Here is a 20582-nt window from a genome sequence, read left to right on the forward strand (position 1 = left end):
CGAGCTTCAGCTCCCAGAAGGCAAGAACCACTTCCCAGAATTCCACTGAGAAACCCCAACCCCCCTCCAGCTCCCCCCATGGAAGTTGTGGTTTCTGCCAGAGCAGAATCCACAAGCCTTCCAAACCCTGCCCAACCCCAACGGAGTACACAACCATCTGCTCCACAACATCAACCACGCCACGAAGAAAGCCCTATTGGCAACAGGACTTTAGCCGAGGTTGTGAAAACTGGGCGCACTCCTCCCCCCCCAAATACCCCTAAACCAAAGCCTCAACGATCCCCCCTCAAGGCAACTCTGCCTATTAACAGAACTCCACCCCAACAGGTCGCCTCTCCCCCACAAAACATACCCCTCCCCACCCCAACCCAACCTGTAACAGAGAAGGCAGCAACAACACCACTGCCCTCAACATCAAAGGCCACAAACGTACAACCACCAAGAGCCATACCAGCCCAAGACATACCCACCGAACCCGCCCAAGCCACAACTGCACCAGCAGTTACCAACAACACTATTAACATCGTCAGTGGCCAGACCACTGCGCAGGAACGTTCCGTTCAGGTCGAACAGGAACAGCCACTCCAGTTGCTCTCTAAGATTTGGGCGTTTATAAAGTCCCTCATTTCACCAGCCTTCCTTGAAGGCATAACTCAGCTATGCACCAAAATAGCAGCAGCCCCGGACCTCATCTCTACAATCTCAATACTCGCCACCAACATCCTACCACTGCTCTCCAATGGCAAATGAAGAAGAGAAGCAGCATATCACCATCGCCATCTGGAACGCAGATGGCATCTATCACGACAGGTTCGAGCTTGAGATGTTCTTGGATGATCATGGAATTGATGTAGCTCTCCTCAGTGAGACACATCTAACCCCAGATGACACATTTCAGGTCCGCAACTACCAACTAATTAGGACGGACCGTCCTAACAGACAAGGTGGCGGTACAGGTATCCTAATAAAACGGCGCATATGCCATCGCCAGGTACCTGTACCAAGACTCATTAACACAGAGGCAACAGTGGTGGAAGTTGTTCTGAACAACCGCCCCACACACTTGGTGGCAGTATACCACCCACCAAGCACGACACTATTTCCTCACGACCTGGACGGTCTTCTGAATGGCAGTCACAACACAATAGTAGGAGGGGACCTGAACGCCAAGCACAGGGCATGGGGTTGCCGCACCACGAACACCAGTGGAAATCGGTTACTGAGATACCTTGATAACCACCCAGCAGTGCAGGTCGTCTCTCCAGACGAGCCCACTCACTACCCATATAATTCAAGATGTCGACCAGACATACTGGACATATTTCTGTTAAAAAATATCAATCTGGCAACCACCACAGAAGTTGTCAACAGTCTAAACTCTGATCACAGCCCTGTGGTGCTCAGATTTGAGGGAGATCAAGACGTACCCAACAGCAGAATACATACAACGGTGTACACCGACTGGGATAGGTACAAGCAACTGGTCGCCCTACACATCCCAGACCATGCACCAGACATGCCAACCCATGTGGAAATTGACCAGGCAATAGAGCGATTTACCAACATTATCAAGGCGTGTGGAAAGGCTACCACCACCAAAATCACACACAACAATGGGCGATCCAACCTGCCCCCAGAACTAGCACAATTAATCTCAGATAAAAACCGCATGCGCAAAAGATGGCAGACCTACCGAGACCCCCAGGATAGGAGACGCATGAATCAAATGGCCCATGAAATCCAAACCAGACTGAAACTCCTGCGATGTTCCAGGTGGGAACAAAGTCTTCAGGCAGCTGAGAGAAATTCTGAAAAGTTCTGGGGGATAATAAAAGCTAGGCGGCAACCCCACAAAGCCAACAGACCATTACACGGGCAGAACGGCTTGGTATACACGCCGGAGGACAAAGCGACTGCCATGTCAAACACCCTCGAGCTCCAATTCCGGGAGAATGTCATAGAGGACGACGAGGACGAAGCAGACGCCCTGGAACAGCGGGTAGAACGACACCTCCATCGTAGACTTCGCACCAGGTCCGACACGACCTTCGAACTGACCAGCGAGCGTGTAGTTGCTGCTATCATCAGGCGAATCGGCACTGCAAAAGCCCCTGGTCCTGACAACATCAAACCATCCTTCCTTAAGGCCCTCCCCCAACCTGCAATCTCCCATCTCACTGCCATCTTAAATAATTGTCTTACAGCACAATATTTCCCTTCAACCTGGAAGGTTGCTAAAGTAATATCAATTCCAAAACCAAATAAAGATCACCTATTCCCTCAAAACTATCGACCAATCTCCCTGCTAAACCACCTGTCTAAATTACTTGAAATCCTCATCCAAAACTCCCTACTACAATTCCTATCTGCCAACAATATCCTTATCCCTGAACAATTTGGATTTCGTGCTGGGCATAGCACAACACAACAAGCCATTCGTCTGGTGGAGCACATCTGCACAGAGAAGAGCCAGGGCAATAGCACAGCTGCCATTTTCCTGGACATTGAAAAAGCGTTCGACCGGGTTTGGCATGGCGGCCTGCTATACAAGCTGTCGAAGATGAATTGCCCACTTCACCTGCTTAAAATAGTCCACTCGTTCCTGGTGGAAAGGACATTTTACTCTACAGTAGATCGAGCAGACAGCGAGCTAAAACAAATAGAAGCAGGTGTCCCACAGGGATCTGTGCTTGGCCCCCTCCTATACTTACTATACACCAACGATCTGCCGAAGGAGCCGGGCGGTAACATTGCCCTATATGCAGATGACACTGCATTATACCACAGTGGCAGAAACATCAACTATCTAGCCTACCGCCTACAGCGACACCTAGACAAAGTGACAAAGTGGTGCAATCTGTGGAAAATAAAGATAAACGCAGACAAATGCCAGACTATCTTATTCAGCCACAAAATAAAACGCCCCATAGTGAACATCACGCACAACAACCAGGTACTACCCTGGAGAGAAGTAGTTACCTACCTCGGGCTAAAACTGGATAAGAATCTGACATTTGTGCATCACATTAAAGAGGCCAGAAACAAGGGCTCCGCCCGGCTCTTTCAGTTATATCCTCTCCTTAAAGGCAGGGGACTCACAATACCTGCCAAGCTCAAAATTTGGAAAACGATCATCTTGCCAGCCATGCTCTACGGTTCAGAAGCGTGGAGTATGGCAGCAGACACCAACCTTAAACAGTTGGAAATCATCCAAAACAAAGCCTTCCGTATAGTTGCAGACGCTCCATGGTTCTCGAGCAATGAGGAGATCAGAGCAATGTTAGGACAGCCATCATTCTATCACCTCATAAAACAAAAATCATTAAAATTCTACGAATCATCCAATGCATCACCACACCAACTCATCAACTCTCTGGGAAGGGATGAAAACCCTGGCCAGAGAGCACCAATCGCCACCATCCATCGCCAATTCAGGCGTTAGTCATATAAATTCATGTGCAAACATACACTTACATCATCATCGCTGCCGCCTCCACAACCATCATCTATCCAGGGGAAAACCGACCCCTAGCCAGTACCATATATAACCCTGAATCCGCACCATAAAGGAACACCTCGTAAGACAGAGCGTTTCAAGGACGCTGGTTCTTCAAGTACACCATGGGTCTAGACCCAGCCATTTTCATGTCGGCGGGTGCCACTGTGTGGGGAGACGCTGACTAGAGCGGAGCGCTTGCTACTGGTGTTGCTGCTGCCGTACGTTCGTTCGAGATGCCGCCCAAGACTAGCGGGAAGGCCGCCAAGAAGGCTGGCAAGGCGCAGAAGAACATTTCGAAGGGCGACAAGAAGAAGAAGCGCAAGAGGAAGGAGAGCTATGCCATCTACATCTACAAGGTGCTGAAGCAGGTGCACCCTGACACGGGCATCTCGTCGAAGGCGATGAGCATCATGAACAGCTTCGTGAACGACATTTTCGAGCGCATTGCGGCCGAGGCTTCTCGCCTGGCGCACTACAACAAGCGCTCGACCATCACGTCCCGCGAGATCCAGACCGCTGTGCGGCTGTTGCTGCCTGGCGAGCTGGCCAAGCACGCCGTGAGCGAGGGCACGAAGGCGGTGACCAAGTACACGAGCTCCGAGTAAGGAGGTGGCTCTGGAATGGAAGGATGGAGAAGGCTCCTCCGTTGCGAGAGCGGCAAAACGGCCCTTTTCAGGGCCACCAACTTGCCTTTTGCGGGAAGGGCGGAATTGTTGTTGTTGTTTGTGTGGACGGCTGTGATGTATGTGTGCATTTTGATTGTGGGCGCGTCAAAGCGTGTTGCGGGGTACGGCCACGAGGTTGGTCGCCGTGGCGTGGAATGGTGGCACGCCTCGTTGGAGTGGTTTTGACCCATTGGTGTTGGGGTGTGTGTGTGTGTGTTACCTGTCTGCGAGGGGGGACAGTGCGATCGGCGACTTTTGTGTCGCCGTAACGACGGCCGTTTGCGGGTTTGTTTTTTTGCACATCATACATGGCGAGGGTGAAATGTGAAATGTTTTTGTTTGGTTGTTTTTGCCGCCCACTATTCCCTTTGCCGTACGCCGAGTTTGACAATGGTGCGACGCAACTGCAGCGTGGAGGTGTGTGAGTGACGTTGAAATGAACGTGCCATTAAGACGCATTGTTGTTGTATTGTACTGTACGTGTACGGCGACACGCACGATGATGTACCATTCGACTCTGATTTTTGATAGCCGTGTCTGACTGATTGCGTACGACGCACGCACACCGATGTCGTCATTCAAGATGCACGCGTGTCCAGTGCAGTACAGTAAGCGCGACGCTAGACGACGACGACGGCGGCGGCGGTCGTTTGTTTGGCGAATGTCTGTACACGTGTTTGTCTGTGTCCATCCGGTATGTATGTATTTGTTTGTTTGAAAGTGTTTTGTGTGTCGGTGACGTGGTCCGATCCGTCGCCCCCTGAGTAACTGTCGATCGGCGCGATAGACCGGCGTCACGCAACTGAACCGAAGTCTTGGGCACACCCGTCATACTGTTGTACACCGTCGCGCTGAGAACGGTAACGAAAGGTTGACTTTGATCGGTCGAATGTCTGGGCAGAACGTGAGGAATGAGGCAAGAGTGCAAGGAGGAAAGGACAGAGGGGGGGCAAAAGAGAGAGGAAGGGAAAAAGGGGAGAAACGCATTCGTAGAGCAACGGAACGTTCCCGCGTCGGAGGCGTATTGGAGCCGCACTGAAATGCGTTTAACGGCGGCGCGGCTGCAAGTGTCTGCCGTGGTGAACGTTACCTTTGACGGCTGCATTGGGCTTTTGCCTTTGCTTTTGCTTTTGCTTTTGCTTTTGCTTTCGCTTTCGCTTTCCCGGATGTACGTAACGTTTGTTGATATGGTTCTGAGGAAGAGTGTATGACAGTGCCGTGCCGTCCATGTTCGTGTGCCCTCCCATTGTGTGTATGCTATTGTCTGTGTACTTGAATGATGTATGTAGGTGTTGGTGGACATGTTGTACCAGTGGGGGGAAATGGATCGTCGATAGTTGCCGTCACGGTCGAGATGACGCACCCTCCGTACAGAAAGGTGTCGAGAAAGTGTGTGTGTGTGTGTGTGTGTGCGTCCGTGAATTGGCAGTGTTTGGAGGTGGGCGTGCCCTGCATGTGGCCCGGAAGGCTGTTCGTTTGGCGGTAGTGTTGTGTGGACAGGGGAGGGGCATGCGTAACGCTGCTGGCATGGCATTTCGGGAGATGGGAGGGGGCAAACGAGGAGCGGCGGCCAAAGACGGGACGGGGAGGGGCGCGGTGTGGGTGGCTTGCGCCTGTGCTCGGCGTTGTGGTTTGTGCAAAAGAGGAGGAGAAAAACAATGAGTTGCCAGGGAGGGGAGCGGTGTTGTGTTGTGGTTGTCGTGGTGTAGCCGCAGACGCGGCTGTCAGTGAACGTGGCGAGACGGACGGATATGCGCGGAGGGGCGGGGGCGGCGCATTTCGCCGGTGCCGTGCCGTGCCTGAAAGCCGCGTGGTCGCTGTGTTGTTGGTGGCGTGGGGGCGAGGAGAGTACCGTACGGGTGTGCTTGTGCGCCGGAAATGGCACACTGCGCCTGCCCGTCTTGGAGGCTGATGGCTGTGGTGTGGAAATGGGGCGCGGTGATGTTGAAGCAGTTGAAGAACAGAAAAGAAACCAAGAAAACGGAAGGCGTGATGCGGCGGTGGTGGTGAGAGCGGGAAAAACAAAACAACAAAAAAAAAAAAAAACAACAAAAAAAAAGAAGGAAAAACAACAAGAAACAAAAAAGAACACAAAACGTCTATCAATATTAAAATGTAAATGGAAATGGAAATGGACCCAGGTATAACCTCCCTGCACAAATAGCAGAGAGTCCGATGATAATAAAAATGTGCCAGAAGAATGTTAACGTCCCTACAAAACAAACCCAACGATAAGATTAATGAAAGAATGAACCGTATGTAACATTGCAACAGACATAATGAAACGTGATAAATTGTATAAGGGCAGCAGCGTTGACCTTTGGCCCTGTATTCAGAATAAAAAGAGCCAAAGATCGTTACCCCAATGAAAAAGACACTGAAACACGTATGTAATGTAACATAGCAGCGATGGCGAGACATTGTAGCATCTGTGACCAGAGAGTTTGCGCTGGACCGCGCGAGTGTTGCGAGCGGTTCTCAGTCAGTCAGTCAGTCAGTCAGTCGTTGCGAGTCTGTAGCTCTGTCTAGTTGAGGGCTGTACTCTGTCAGTAGTCGTCGCGTGCAGTACGCTAATAGTCGTCATGCAGAGCGGTCGGTCAGTAGTAGCAGCCGAGTGCGGTTGTGTGATGTAGGCGGTCGGCAACACTGGTCAAGATGGTGAATAAGGTATACTGTCAATTAATATAATCATTAGATAATGAAGAATTTTATTTATTGTAATTATTCTCCAACAAGTTCCCCAATAATAATTTCTATTTCAAAAGCATTTTTCAAACATTTAATTTTTTTATTGAACTAAAGAGTTCGTTGCACTTCACATTTCATTCCACTTCTTTGAAGAAAAATGTCACTAAAATCACAAAAAAAAGAGAATATTATTATTTGCAATGCAGTTCCTCCAAGCGCTGCGCAACAACAAGAGCAGAAATGTGACATCCATTTATTCTGAGGTAAGACTTTAAATTCTGATTGTTTTGCACAGGGCCAAAGACCGATATTTCGGTTTAATTGAAGTTTCCTGTCGCTGAACGGACTTTAAATGTTGTGAAGAATTTATATTTGAGTCAGATTGCGAATTTCACATTTTTGTTGCCATTTTCAATACCTCTCATTGTGGGCGAGGTTACAATTAGCGCAATGTCCATTAGCGTCCGTAAATAACATTGTCCATTAGTTTAAAATTTGCGGGGAGGTTACAACACACACAAAAAACAAAAAAAAAAAAAAAAAAAAAAAAAAAAAAAATTGCATTTATATCCGCCCCTCAATTGTAGATACCCCTTACACAGCTGTGTGCAATGAATGAGTGCTGGCTGGTAATTAATTGCACTCCTTGGAGGGAAATGCCATAGGAAGTAGTCTTTAAAAAGTGAATGTTTTTCGTTAAAAGACAAGAGTTACTTTAGAAAAAAGTAATAGTGGGGCTTTTGTTTGTTGTTGAACAAAATAAGTACAATGAACATACGTTATCAGATTTGCGCAATGCAGCTTCACACTACCTTTTGATTATAACACAATATACTATACATCGTCCCGAACCGTGACCAGAGTCGCGAGACGAGCAGAGCACGCCGCCGACGCCCGCTCAGTACAACCGTCCACCCGCTACTACTGTCGACCGACTACTACCTCTCCCGACTCGCGCTACAATATATATAACAACTGTTCCTGGCGACCCGGTGCGTGCCACTACTGTCGTCTGGCGCGGTCCAAGCGCCGACTAGCAACGATAAATAACTCTCTGGTCAGACAGAGATGCTGTCATGCCTCGCCATCGCTCTGGTAATGAATACGTAGGTGTTGCAGCGTGCGTACCACCGGAACACGCAGTGGCGGAGCCAAAGACTGTGTTGTCGAGGTCGAGTGCGAGCGGGAAGAGAGGCAGCGCCGGCACGGAGATGCAAGCGAGCGCGAGACGCACGGGGGCTGCGGCGTGGCGCGTTTGCGGTCGGCGCCTTTGGTGGCAACGGCCGGGACAAGCAGCGGTGTATGGTGTGGTGCGGGGCGGACAGGGGCGGCGCGACGACGGCATGGGGGCGAAAACGGGACGGGGGACGGCGGATGTTGAGAGGCGTCACGCGCGGACAGGACACAGACACAGAGAGACACACAGATTGGAAAGGGAGGGTGCGCGGTAGTAGTTGGGAATGTGCGTACCGTGCGGGATGGGAGTGGGCGAGGAACACGGTCGTGGCCCCTGTTTTGGGTGCGTGTGGTGACGTCGGTGTGTTGTGGGAAGGGAAGGTGCTGTGGCGGCGGCGCGTAATGGGCGTAGGCCGAAAAGAGAAAGGAACGTGGGCAGTGTGTTGGCAAGCGTCGGTTCGACTGCGACGTTGATGGGCAGGGCAGGGCAAGGTTAATGGTGGTAGGAGTAGGCTTGTGGGCGCAAAAAATCTGCCGCTGCAGGCGGTGCCGTAACCGCCATGGCTGGAAGGAGAGAGGGCCAAAGAAAGAAAGAAAGAAGAAAACAAAAAAAACAAAAAAAAGGAGGGGGGGGGGGCGAAAGTGGAGAGGCGGTGGTGTGAGAAGGGCGGGGGCGGAAGGAAGGCAGGAAGGACAAGAGGCGAGGCGACGGCTTGCTTTGTGTACCGGTCGGTCTCTGGCTATGCTTCGTTTTCTGCAGCAGGGTCGGTGCGCGGCGTGGCTCGCGGCAGTGGGAACGCCTGGCGGCTGGACGGCCAGCAATGCGGTTGGATGGGCGGCCACAGCACCGCACCTGTGCCCGAGGAGGAGACGCTGGCGGCGGGCCCTGAGGTGAGGCCGGCTCGGCTGGGGCTGTGGATGTGTAGGTGTGCGCCGCTGCTGCAACAACGAGTAAAAACGCGAGAAGAAGGGGTGGCGGTAGAGAGGGAGAAAAAAAAAAAAAAAAGGTCGTTGTTGTGTTGATGCGCAGGCAGACGCGTACAGAGAGACGAGCCCGGTCTGCAGCAGGGTGTGGCCGTGCCGAGTGCAGAGCAGCGGCGGCCCGGTTCGGTTCGGTTCGGCCCGGCCCGGCGGGCCGCGCTGTTGTCGCGGACGTGAGCGCCCCCTGGCGGGTGGCCGGAGGCGGCGCGGCGTGTTGGACGTGTGGCTGGTGGCAGTGCACAATTTGCGAGTGGCTGGCGGTGTGGTGTGGCGGTTGGCGCGTCGGGCGGCGGAGAGAGAGAGGGAGGAGAGGTATGTGTTGCGGGCGCCCTTTGCTGCGCTGCGTCGTTGCGTGTGCCGTACAGGGCGGGCGCTTGTCGACTGTGTGGGCGGTGTGGCGAATTGGCGTGAAACGGCTGCCGAGAGGTGTGTGGTAGCGAGCCGGTCGGTGTCAGTGCGAAGGGGAATGTGCGTGCGTTTGGCGGTTTCGGTGTGCTTTTTGCGGCGTGAGAGTGGGAATTAGTGGGGCCGGCTGTTGTGTTGGTTCCTTGTGTCTTGTGTCGCGTAGCTTGATGGCAACGTGGAAGGACGCCGGTTTCGTTTCGAGCCTTGCGTGTGGTTGTCGACGTTGACTGGTTGGCGTGTGCCGATGCACGTGCATGTGTGGGTCGCGAGTGCGTTTTTGGCTGGCTGTGTGTGTGTGTGTGTGTGTGTGTGTGTGTGTTTTGGGGGGGAAGGGGGAGGCGGTGGTGGAAGTGCAGTCGTTGCCACGGGCGTCGTCGGGTGGGGCTGGGGCTGTGCGTCGTGGCGGAAAGGTGGTAGGTTGCGGGAAGCGAGCCCGTCGTTGACGGTGTCGCGTGAGTTGTGAATCGAGTGGGGCGCGGGGCGCGGGACAGGAGCAGCGTGCCGCTGCGTCGTGGTCGTCAGCAGAGGCTGTGCGTGTGCTTGTCCTTTTTGTGGGCGGTTCGTGCGAGGCGTTTTTGTTTTGTGTTGCCCTAGTTGTTAGTTTATTTTGTTTGTGTTTGTTATTTTGAGACGACGACTGGTTGGTGGCGTGCGCGCGAAGTGGCGGTGTGCGCTTCCCGTGTCGTTTGTGTTGTTTTGTTTTTGTGCGTTTTTTTTGTGTTTTGCACTGGGCCCCGGGTGGGTGGGTGGGTGGGTGCGTGTGTGTCGATTGCCGGCTGGCGAAAGGTGCGCCATCGGCGGGGTGGGTCGCCGGCACAAGTAGAGGCGGCGGCGTTGTTGCTGTTGTTGTGTGGTGTTTGTTTTGTTCGGCTGTGTCGGCGAGCTGTGTTGCGGTGCGTGTGAATGGTGGTGCAAAAGTGCTGGCGTTGGGGCTGCGGCTGCGACGGCGGCGAGCCGCGGGCGCGCATGATAGTGATGTTGTGAACAGCGGCTGTGTACGGTAGTGGTGTTGTTGTAGCACGACGTGCATCCGGGCCGGCGCGGAAAGCGCAGTTGCGGGCGGTTGCCCTTCGGTGCCAGCCATGTCGCGTGAGCGGCGGGTTGCTCTGGTGTCGACACGTGGTGCTCTGGGTTGTTGTGTGGTGCCCTTTGGCCGGTGGGGATGGTTCGCGTGTGTCTGGTTCGCGCTCGGTATCTGGTCGTGGTCGTGCTGCTCCCCCGTCTGTCGGCGGTTTTCGACGTCGTCTGTACGTTTTTGTTCGTTTGCGGCGTGCCTGCCGACGTCGTCCCGTCGCGACCTTTCAACCGAAAGTGTGGCGCCCGAAGGTGAACGAACGTAACCCTGACCTCGGCGCTTTACGCTGAGCCGAGCGAACCGAACCTAACCCGTGGTGTGGCGAGGTGAGCTCAGCCTGTGAGCCCCTAACGTCTACGTAAGGTAAGCTGTCCGGCTCACGCCTCACGTTTGAACGCTTTTTTTTTTTTTTTTAACCTACGTTTGACGCTTCTTAACCTAGCACTGACCCCTTAACCTAACGTGTAACCTAACCTAACCTAGCCTGTGACGCCTGACGTGTTTGAATGCTTAACCTAAGTTTGACGCTTAACCTAACCCAAGTCCCCTTAACCTAACCCACGTCCACCTAACCTAACCTAACCTAACCTAACCTAGACGTGTAAACGTAATGTGTAACGCGTAACGTGTAAGGTCGGCTGTCGTGTGTGCTGACGGCAGATTGGGTTGGTCTGTAGATTCGGATTGCGGTTTGCCTCGGTCGAGGGGTTGGGTCGGAAGCGGCGAGGGGCGGCGGCGCCTGTTGCGCAGGCGGCGTCCGTTTGCGGCGGGCAATTGTTGAAGAAACGGCTGTGAATGTTGGCGGGCGAGAGGAGGAGGACGGCGCGCGATGTGGCCCGACGGCTGCGGGCCGATCGGGAAACGGCGGGAGGGCGACGGAAGGCGATGGGGCGGCGGAGGCGCGTTTGCACGGCCGTCATCGCCGCACGCCTCGGCTTGTGTGGCTGTGGCGCCGGCCGCGCTGGCCGGGCTGCCGCGGCGACGGTGTGGGAGTTTTGCCGAAGGTTTGGCCATTGTGGCGGGTCGTCGGCTGGGGCTGTGGGGGCGGCATTTGGGCGGGGGCGGCGATTCTCGGCGGGCCGACCCAGGCTGTAGCGCGCGGTAGCTGCAGTTTGGCCGTGGTTTGCGGCGCTGCCGTGGCGACTGGTTGGCGACTGTGGTGTGGCTGTGTGTAGCCCCATCCTCGGTGGTTTGAAAGGCGCGGGCGGTTGTGGCGCAGGTTTGGGGCTGCTCCGCACAGGCTGTCGGACGTTGGGCGGTAGCAAGCGCGGGAGGCGCGGCGCGGCGGCGCGCAGAGTGGCGGCCGCTCTCTCGGCCGTCCGCGCCCGCCCGCGACACTGGCTGGGCCTTGTGATTCTCTGCTCTGCTGCTGTGCTGTGCTTGCGTGCCTGCCTGCCGTCCCGCTCGCTCTCGCTCTCGCTGTGTGTTACGCGCGTCGTCGAAATGGCAGATCAGGCGGCTACGAACGAGACTGCTGCGGCACCCGCCGCCACCGGCACTACGAAGAAGGCCAAGTCTGCGTCGTCTGCGAAGAAGCCGCGCGCCAAGCCTGCGCACCCGCGCACCTCTGAGATGGTGACGGCCGCCATCAAGAGTCTGAAGGAGCGCGGCGGGTCGTCGCTGCAGGCGATCAAGAAGTACATAGCCGCGCACTACAAGCTGGACGCGGAGAAGCTGGCGCCGTTTATCAAGAAGTACCTCAAGTCGGCCGTCGTGGCGGGCGAGCTGGTGCAGACGAAGGGGAAGGGCGCGTCCGGCTCGTTCAAGCTTGCCGGCGCCGGCGGCGGGGGGGCGGCCGAGGGCGGCAAGGCTCGTGCTGGCGGTGCCAAGAAGAAGCGCGCCGCTCCGGCCAGCAAGGAGAAGAAGGGCGCCCGTGCGGCCGGCGCAAAGAAGGCTGGTGGCGTGAAGGCGGCGACCGGTCGGAAGGCGGGCGCCGCCAAGAAGGCGTCTGCGGCGTCGGCCGCTCCCGCGGGTGCGAAGAAGGCGGCTGCGGCCAAGCCGGCCAAGGCCAAGTCGCCGTCGAAGGCGAAGAAGGCCGCCAAGGTTCCGACGAAGAAGCCGAAGGCGCCGCGCCCGAAGAAGGCGACGACGCCGTCTAAGGCGAAGGCTTCGCCCAAGAAGAAGAAGTAGAGTAGAGGAGAAAGAGATGGGAGAAAGGAAGGGTTTGGCGCTTGACTCCGTCGTCCCCACCCCCCGTCGTCGTCTAGTGGCGCGCAAGAGACGCGCGGCCCAAAACGGCCCTTCTCAGGGCCATCAAAGCACGTCGGGGAAGGTTTTGATTGTCGTGTAGCGTCTGGTGTGGGTGTCTGTCTGTCTGGCGTTTCTGTATGCCCGTGGGGATGCTGTTTGCGTGCCGTGGTGGTTGGATTGCGGGGGTCGGTGGCGGGTGTGGGCGGCGGTAGCGGTAAGCGGTGTTGTTGTTGTTGTTGTTGTTGTCGTGGTTGATTGTCGCCGTGTTTGTGGCGGCGGCCGACGGTTGGTTTTCTGTCACGTTGTTTTGTTTGAATACGTTGGTTGGCTTGCCTGCGTTCGTTCTTCTCGGATGTCTGTCTTGTCGAGTCGTGTCTGGTCTTTGTTTTGTTTCTTTGTGTGTGTGTGTTATGTTTTGCAACGGGGGGCACGTTGAGATGTGGAAGGAGTCGGCGGGGGATTTCGGTGGCGTGTAGAGCGAGCGAGCGCGCCTGCCTGGCCGTTGGCCGTCGGAGTTGGAGTGCGGGTTTTTTTTGTTTTCGAAACGAAAGCGGCGGCCGGCCAGCCACCCGTGCGGTGTGACGTCGGCCGTTGGGTATTGTGCGCTTTGAGCGCCGGGGAGGGATGATGTGTGATTGTTGCGCGCTGCTAGCAGGCAGGCAGAGTGAGCGGGTGTGGCGGACGGACGGGAAGTGGTGGTTTTTGTTTTTGGGTTGCGGGGCGAGAGGCAGGCGACCGACAAAGTTTGCTCGCGACGGAGAGATGTTAGTGGCCCTGAAAAGGGCCGTTTTTGTTTGTGCGGTGCGGTGCGGTGCGGTGCCGCGGCGCGGTTTAGGCGCGCTCGCCGCGGATGCGGCGCGCGAGCTGGATGTCCTTGGGCATGATGGTGACGCGCTTGGCGTGGATTGCGCACAGGTTGGTGTCTTCGAAGAGGCCGACGAGGTAGGCCTCGCTGGCCTCCTGCAGGGCCATGACTGCGGAGCTCTGGAAGCGCAGGTCGGTCTTGAAGTCCTGGGCGATCTCGCGCACTAGGCGCTGGAATGGCAGCTTGCGGATGAGCAGCTCTGTGCTCTTCTGGTAGCGCCTGATTTCTCGCAGGGCGACGGTGCCCGGCCTGTAGCGGTGGGGCTTCTTGACGCCTCCGGTGGCGGGCGCGCTCTTCCTCGCCGCCTTGGTGGCGAGCTGTTTGCGCGGCGCCTTTCCGCCGGTGGACTTGCGGGCCGTTTGCTTTGTGCGGGCCATAGCGGTAGCGGTAGCGGAGCGGCGTGCGTGGAGGTTAGGTGCGGCGCGGCGTCCGGTGCTGCCTAGACAACGGGCCCGCGCGCCTCCGTGCTGCGCTTATATGCCCTCGGTTGCGCGTGGTGGGGGGAGGGCGGGCCAGAGTCTATATAGGGGGGCGGCGGGCGCGCTGGGCGCAGAAGAAGAGACCAGACAGACGCTGAGCCGCCGTAGCGAGAGGACGCTCTGGCTCACCGCAGCTGCTATTGTCTCGCTCGCGCTATTGTTCTCGCGCGTCTTTGTCTGCGCGCCTTTGTTAAGGTGCATTGGTCAACGGCGCCCGCGTGGCAAAAGCAAAAGCTTGTCTCTCCTGCTGACTACTCGCACGCGGGTTTGTTAGCGGCAAAATTGTCGTGTTATCTGCTACTGGCTGTGGCACAAATCGATTCAGGAATCGATTTGCGTCACGCCTAGGGAACGATAGGGCACGCTGTGATCCAGGACCCCCTTCACGTGGGACCAGTCCGCGATCACTAGAGTTAGATATCTACATCTTTTCTTTCTCAATTACAGGTGCCCCATGGACCCAAATAATAGCTGCCTAACCGCCAAAGAGGATGTTGTCCCGACAGATCGCACTCTGTCGGCGGCAGCATCCGCCACACCACCCGCCTACAGCGATACCGCGTCCACGGTCGGCGCTTCTTGCGCCCCCTCAGGCTACCACCCCATCTCTGCAGTTGAGCTGTTCGTGATTATGAATCGCGCAGCAAAGCCAACAACACCCGCAGAAAAAGAGGCCGCGGAAAAGGCGTACAAACTTTTCGTGCGCCACGAATTAAGCGCCGCCCTGGCACAGCTGCCGCCAACAGAGGCTTCCTATCTGCTGAGTGGACTGCCGCGCTCGGCCTTAGAAGAGGTGATTGTTCCGCCGGGAGTCCTGCCGGGTGTAGCAACCCAAGACGCTGCTGCCCCGGCGGAGGCGGCCCCGAGTGGTGTTGCGTCACCAGACGTGGCTACTCAAGAAGCCAGTGCTCTGCTGATCGCCCCAACGGACAATTCCAGTGAAGAAGCCGCTAGTGCGCCAGTCCTCGCCGTGCAGGGACTGACTGACAGCGACCACCCAAACCCAACACGGCACCCAACAACGCCAGTTCTACTAGAAATTCCTGAAGCCAACCTGGGGACACTTCTATCGGCAGAAATGCCGATGGATGCGCAACAGGCATCACGGAAACGACCAGCCACCTCCGACTCCGAGGAACAAACTGCAGCAACCGCGCCTGAAGGGCGCCAAACAAAAAAGAAGGCTGCTGCTGCAGACGCACCCACAGCGCCCCCTACAGCCGAGGAAGACGGTTTTACCGTACCAAACCGGCGGCACACTGCCAAGCCCAAAAGGCTTGAGAAGGTGCTCGCCCCACCGCCAGCCACATCAAATCGGTTCGCGGAGGCAACCGAAGTTGTCATGGAAGCGGAACCCGCCGCCCCAGCACGTAAACAGACACGCCCCCCTCCAGTAATCGTGACGTGGGACGACGAGTTCATGGACCTCCGCCGCATGATTAAAGAAGTGGTGGAAGTAAAGTCGTTCAAAGTCCAATCGAATAACGTCTACAAGGTCCTCCCAACATCCATAGACGAGCACAAAAAGCTCATGGATCTCGTTAGGGATCAGGGACTCCATTGCTATACCCACAACACCGAGTCCCTGAAGCTACTAAAGGTGGTTATACGTCACCTGCCAATCAAGATGGACCCTACCCACCTTAAACAAGAACTCGCGGAGTCGGGTTTTTCCGCGCGCACGGTAGAATTAATGACATCGCCGCGTACGCACAAAAAGATGCCGTTGTTCCTTGTCGTCCTAGTGGACAACGAGGACAACAGGAAAATCTTCCAACTCGACAAAATTGCGGACATCGACGTTTCAGTCGAACTACTCAAGGCCAAAGGCAAGAGGCTCCAGTGTTACTCCTGCCAAGGCCTAGACCATGTTGCACACAACTGCACCATGCCCGCGCGTTGCGTAAAGTGTGCAGGTGCACACCAAAGCCGTGACTGCGCAAAAAAGCGCGACGAACAGCCCAAATGCTGCAACTGCAGTGAGCCGCATGTTGCTAGCTACAGGGGCTGTAACGCATTCAAATCCCGCAAGCGTGGCAAGGCTGCCAAAAAAGTGCAGCCAGGAGTCAGTTTTGCGTCCGTTGCCGGGAGACGGGCTGCTGAACAGCAGGCCCCGCCTCGCGGTGAACGCCGCCTACCCGCCCGCAACCTGCAACCACCTACCAACACACAGCCGGAACCCAGTGCTGCTGGGCTACTCCCACCGCCCCCCCCGACCCGCGCCGAAAATGGACAGGCTGCCCCTGCTGCGCAGACACCCGTCGCAAAACAGTGCCAGCCTAGTACAGCCCCAGCGCCACCCGCCCACGCGGCCGCGAGCGCTATCAGTGATGATCTGCAGTCGCTACTGCAAACATTAAACAGAATCATGACACAACTACCCAGTCTAGTCTCCGCAGCTGCGACGGCCCTCCAGGCCATCGCCCAGCCACCCAGTCATGGATAACGACCATACCCATGGCCTGACTATTTGCGTTTTTAACGCAAACAGTCTTATACCGCAGCAGGGTGAATTTAGGGAATTTCTATACAGCGAGGCAGTAGACATCTGCCTCGTCTGTGAAACATTCCTAAAACCCGGTGTGCACGTCAGGGTCGCAAACTACAGCTGCTACCGCACCGACCGGCCGACCCACGGCGGCGGAACGGCGGCGTATGTTAGGTCGTCCTTGCGGCACTACCCGGTGCAACTGCCACAACTCGAGCACGTTGAAGCCACCGGCGTGACCGTCAACACGTCTGTCGGCAAGATCACCTTCGTGGCGGCATACCGGCCGCCGCGGGGTGTTCTGCAAGAGGCCGATTTCGACACCCTACTGGACATGGAGGGGAGGCTGTTCATCGGGGGGGACTTTAACGCAAAGTCCGCCCACTGGAACTCCCGCCTCACAAATGTCAGCGGGCGCCGACTTGAACGCGCCGCCCTCAGACACGGCGCCATCATTCTAGGGCCCTACGACCCAACCCACATCCCAGTGCGCGGACAACCTGACGTTCTCGACGTTGCTATACTGAGGGGGGTCGATCGGTTTACGACTGCCGAGACGAGGACGGCTTTGTCATCAGATCACTTGCCGGTGATCTTCGACATAGACGTCGTCGGCGCGGCGGTGCGGGCCGGTCGTCCATCCTTCAAAAATATCAACGTCGAGCACTTCCAAACCGAGGTACGGGAGTACCTCACAGATGCCCCTGATCCGGAGGAGGTGGGGGCGGAAGCCGCCATCACCTCCCTAAATCAGGCGCTCCTGCGAGCGGCAGAGACTGCCACACCTGGTCGCACTCATCGGCCGCAAGACAGGTCGCGACGCCTCCCGCAAGCAATACGGGAGCTCATAGTTGCGAAAAACCATCTCTTCCGTGAGTGGCAAATAACGCGACAGCCGGAAACGAAACGCCGCGTAAACCGCATGCGTCGTGCCATCACTGCGGCCGTCCGCGAACACCGCAACCAAGCATGGGCCGACCTTGTCGAGTCCCTCGACCCAGATGACGGCAGTGCATGGCGAGTCGTGAGAGGTTTTCTGCGCCGCAGGCAGCGCATTCCCCCCCTGCAACTCGGTCAGGACCACTACTGCGAGCCGGACGCCAAGGCAAGTGTCCTAGCGGACACCTTTGAGGCAAACTTCCGACCCGTGGTAGAAGACATCGACGTGGCCCACGTCCGTCTAGTGGAAGAACGTCTCCCAGTCTTCCTCGACGCACGAGAGGAGGGTGACAGCATAGACCCCATCACCGCCGAAGAAGTCGCATTGCAACTCCGATCGCTCAACGCCCGGAGGGCAGGCGGCATCGACGGCATCCCGAACTCTCTCCTTAGGAATCTTCCTCAGGAGTACGAGCAATACCTGGCCACAGTCTTTAACGAAATCCTGGCCTCGGGTGTCTACCCCTCGGTGTGGAAACATGCCGAGGTGGTGGCCATCCCGAAGCAAGACAAGGACCCCCGGTCGCCATCCAGCTACAGACCCATAAGCCTCCTCCCAAGTCTCTCGAAGGTTTTCGAGAGACTTTACGTGCGGCGACTTCTGCAACACGTGGACCAGGAAGACATACTGCCAGCCGAACAGTTTGGTTTTCGTGGAGGTCACTCCACGACCCACCAGCTGCTCCGCCTCGTGGAACCAGCTATGAGGGCGCTGGAGACGAGGGAATACCTTGGGGCGGTATTCCTGGACGTCTCACGCGCCTTCGACTCCGTGTGGCATGACGGCCTCGTCTACAAGTTGTTTGTACTCGGGGTACCGACGTCGCACGGAGTGCTTCTCAGGTCCTACTTATCTGGCAGGACTTTCCACGTCAGGGCAGAACAGGGAAGGTCCACAAACAGACCCATACGTGCCGGCGTACCGCAGGGATCGGTACTAGGCCCCATACTCTACTCGCTCTTCACCGCCGACGCTCCGCGAGTGAACGGAGTAGAGTTGGCCCTCTATGCGGACGACACTGCTCTGTTCACCCGGAGCATGAACGCGCATACCATGGGGCGTCGCCTCCAGCAAGGATGTGAAGCGCTCGGTGCTTGGGCCACCATGTGGCGCCTTAAATTTAACGCTGGCAAGAGCCAGGCGGTGGCGTTCACGAAGCGCAGAGTGCCGCCAAACCTAGAAGCCCTACACATCGCGGGAGGCCCCATCCCGTGGTCAAAAACAGCTACCTACCTCGGAGTGAGACTAGACCAGCGGCTCACCTGGGCCCCACACATCCAGTGGATCCGAAACAAGGCGATAGGGCGGCTTCGTGCACTCTATCCCTTGTTAAACCCGGAGTCCACATTGCCCTCCCGTCACGGCATCACGCTGTATCTGACACTGGTACGTCCAGTGTTAGAGTACGCGGCCGTGGTGTGGGGCAATGCCGCCGACTCCTCGATACGATCGCTACAATGCGTCCAAAACAAGGCGCTGAAGCTTGCGCTGGGCCTTCCCAGGTTCTACCCAACCACCTTTCTCCATGAAGACACGGGTATCCTGACGTTGCGGGACCGATTCCGAGTCCTAGCACGTCAGTTTTACCAAAAAGCGGGTCAATCCCGCAATCGGCTCATTCGGGGCTTGGGCCAGCAGCAACACCATCGACCAACTACCCGTTGGCCGGACCTGTTGCGGGAATAACCCTTCCCCCAACAACACCAGGACCCACGAGATAAACACCGAGAGGACCCCAACAACAGTTAGGAAGTCTTTTCAAAAACATCTCTTTCAGGTCCTGCAGGAACAGCACACAAGTGCTTACCCTGCTCACACACGTGCCTCAGGTAGGCACATGAGTAACGGAGTCGGAGTCGGAGTCGCTGGGCGCAGACCGTAGCCGACTCGCCAGCCGCTGCAGCTGCTGTTTGTGCACGTTTTGCTTTGCCCGAGGAAGGAAGGATGACAGGCCGCGGCAAGGGAGGAAAGGGGCTCGGCAAGGGTGGCGCCAAGCGGCACCGCAAGGTGTTGCGCGACAACATCCAGGGCATCACGAAGCCCGCCATCCGCCGCCTGGCTCGCAGGGGCGGCGTGAAGCGCATCTCTGGTCTGATCTACGAGGAGACCCGCGGGGTGCTGAAGGTGTTCCTGGAGAACGTGATCCGCGACGCGGTGACGTACACTGAGCACGCCAAGCGCAAGACTGTGACGGCCATGGACGTGGTGTACGCCCTGAAGAGGCAGGGGCGCACCCTGTACGGTTTCGGCGGTTAGGCTGCGTCGCAGCGGGCGCTGGCCTTCCCGCGGCCGTGCTTGTGGGTGGGAGAGACTAGAAAACGGCCCTTTTCAGGGCCACCACACTGTTCGGAAGTTGAAAAGTGCGAAAGAGTCTGTGTTGTTGTTGCTGCGTGTGTGCGCTGTGTTGTTTGTTTCTTTCCGTTTGAGCGACGTGATGTGGCTGGGAGGGGAGAAGGAAAGGAAACGTGTCATGTGGCTGGCTGGCTGTGTGTGTGTGAGAGTGGAGCTGCTTCGTTTGTGTTTGTTATTGTGTGTCTTTGTATCGATCGCGATGGAGATGGCGGGCTGTGTGTTGTTGTGCGAGAGGCGGTGATTATTTGCTTGCGTGGTTTGGCTCTGTGTGTTAGGCGTGTGGGCATAGGCGGCCGGATCAGCTGTTTCGTTCGTGTCGACGGCCGTTGCGGCGCGCGGGAGTGGAGGGCGGTGTGTCGACACGCCTCCCTTTAACAATGGTCATTATTGCTGCCGTTGTCGTTTGGAAGGCGACTGCGACCGTGCAAAATGTGTGTGTGTGTGTGTGTTGGGCCACACGGGCTGTGTGGACGACAAGATGGCGGACGTGCGCCGGCGGCGGCTGTGCTGTGAAAGTGCAAAGTTAAAAACAAAACAAGGTGCGGCGAGGACGACTGAAATTTTGCTTTGGACGTAGGTTTGTGTGGTGGCCCTGAAAAGGGCCGATTGTTGTGGGCCGAGCCGAGCCGGCAAAGCGCGTTGCGTGCAGGGGAGCACGCGGCGCTGAGATTGCCTCCTTTAGGCCTTCTTCTCGGTCTTCTTTGGCAGCAGGACGGCCTGGATGTTGGGCAGGACACCACCCTGTGCGATGGTGACGCCCGACAGGAGCTTGTTGAGCT

At 56.6% G+C, this 20582-nt stretch overlaps 1 protein-coding gene across 1 annotated transcript; it reads left to right on the forward strand.

The window, feature by feature from the left end:
* Positions 1 to 739: 739 nt before the first annotated feature.
* Positions 740 to 15479, forward strand: LOC126448892 (uncharacterized; the record flags this gene model as incomplete). Its single annotated transcript, XM_050090999.1, has 3 exons — positions 740 to 810; positions 1774 to 2034; positions 14471 to 15479. Coding segments are annotated over exons 1-3 (1341 nt in total), but the record flags the coding sequence as incomplete, so codon positions are not given.
* Between the last annotated feature and the right edge of the window lie 5103 nt (positions 15480 to 20582).

The sequence above is a fragment of the Schistocerca serialis genome, unplaced genomic scaffold (assembly GCF_023864345.2).
Source record: "Schistocerca serialis cubense isolate TAMUIC-IGC-003099 unplaced genomic scaffold, iqSchSeri2.2 HiC_scaffold_64, whole genome shotgun sequence".
Taxonomy (NCBI): domain Eukaryota; kingdom Metazoa; phylum Arthropoda; class Insecta; order Orthoptera; family Acrididae; genus Schistocerca; species Schistocerca serialis.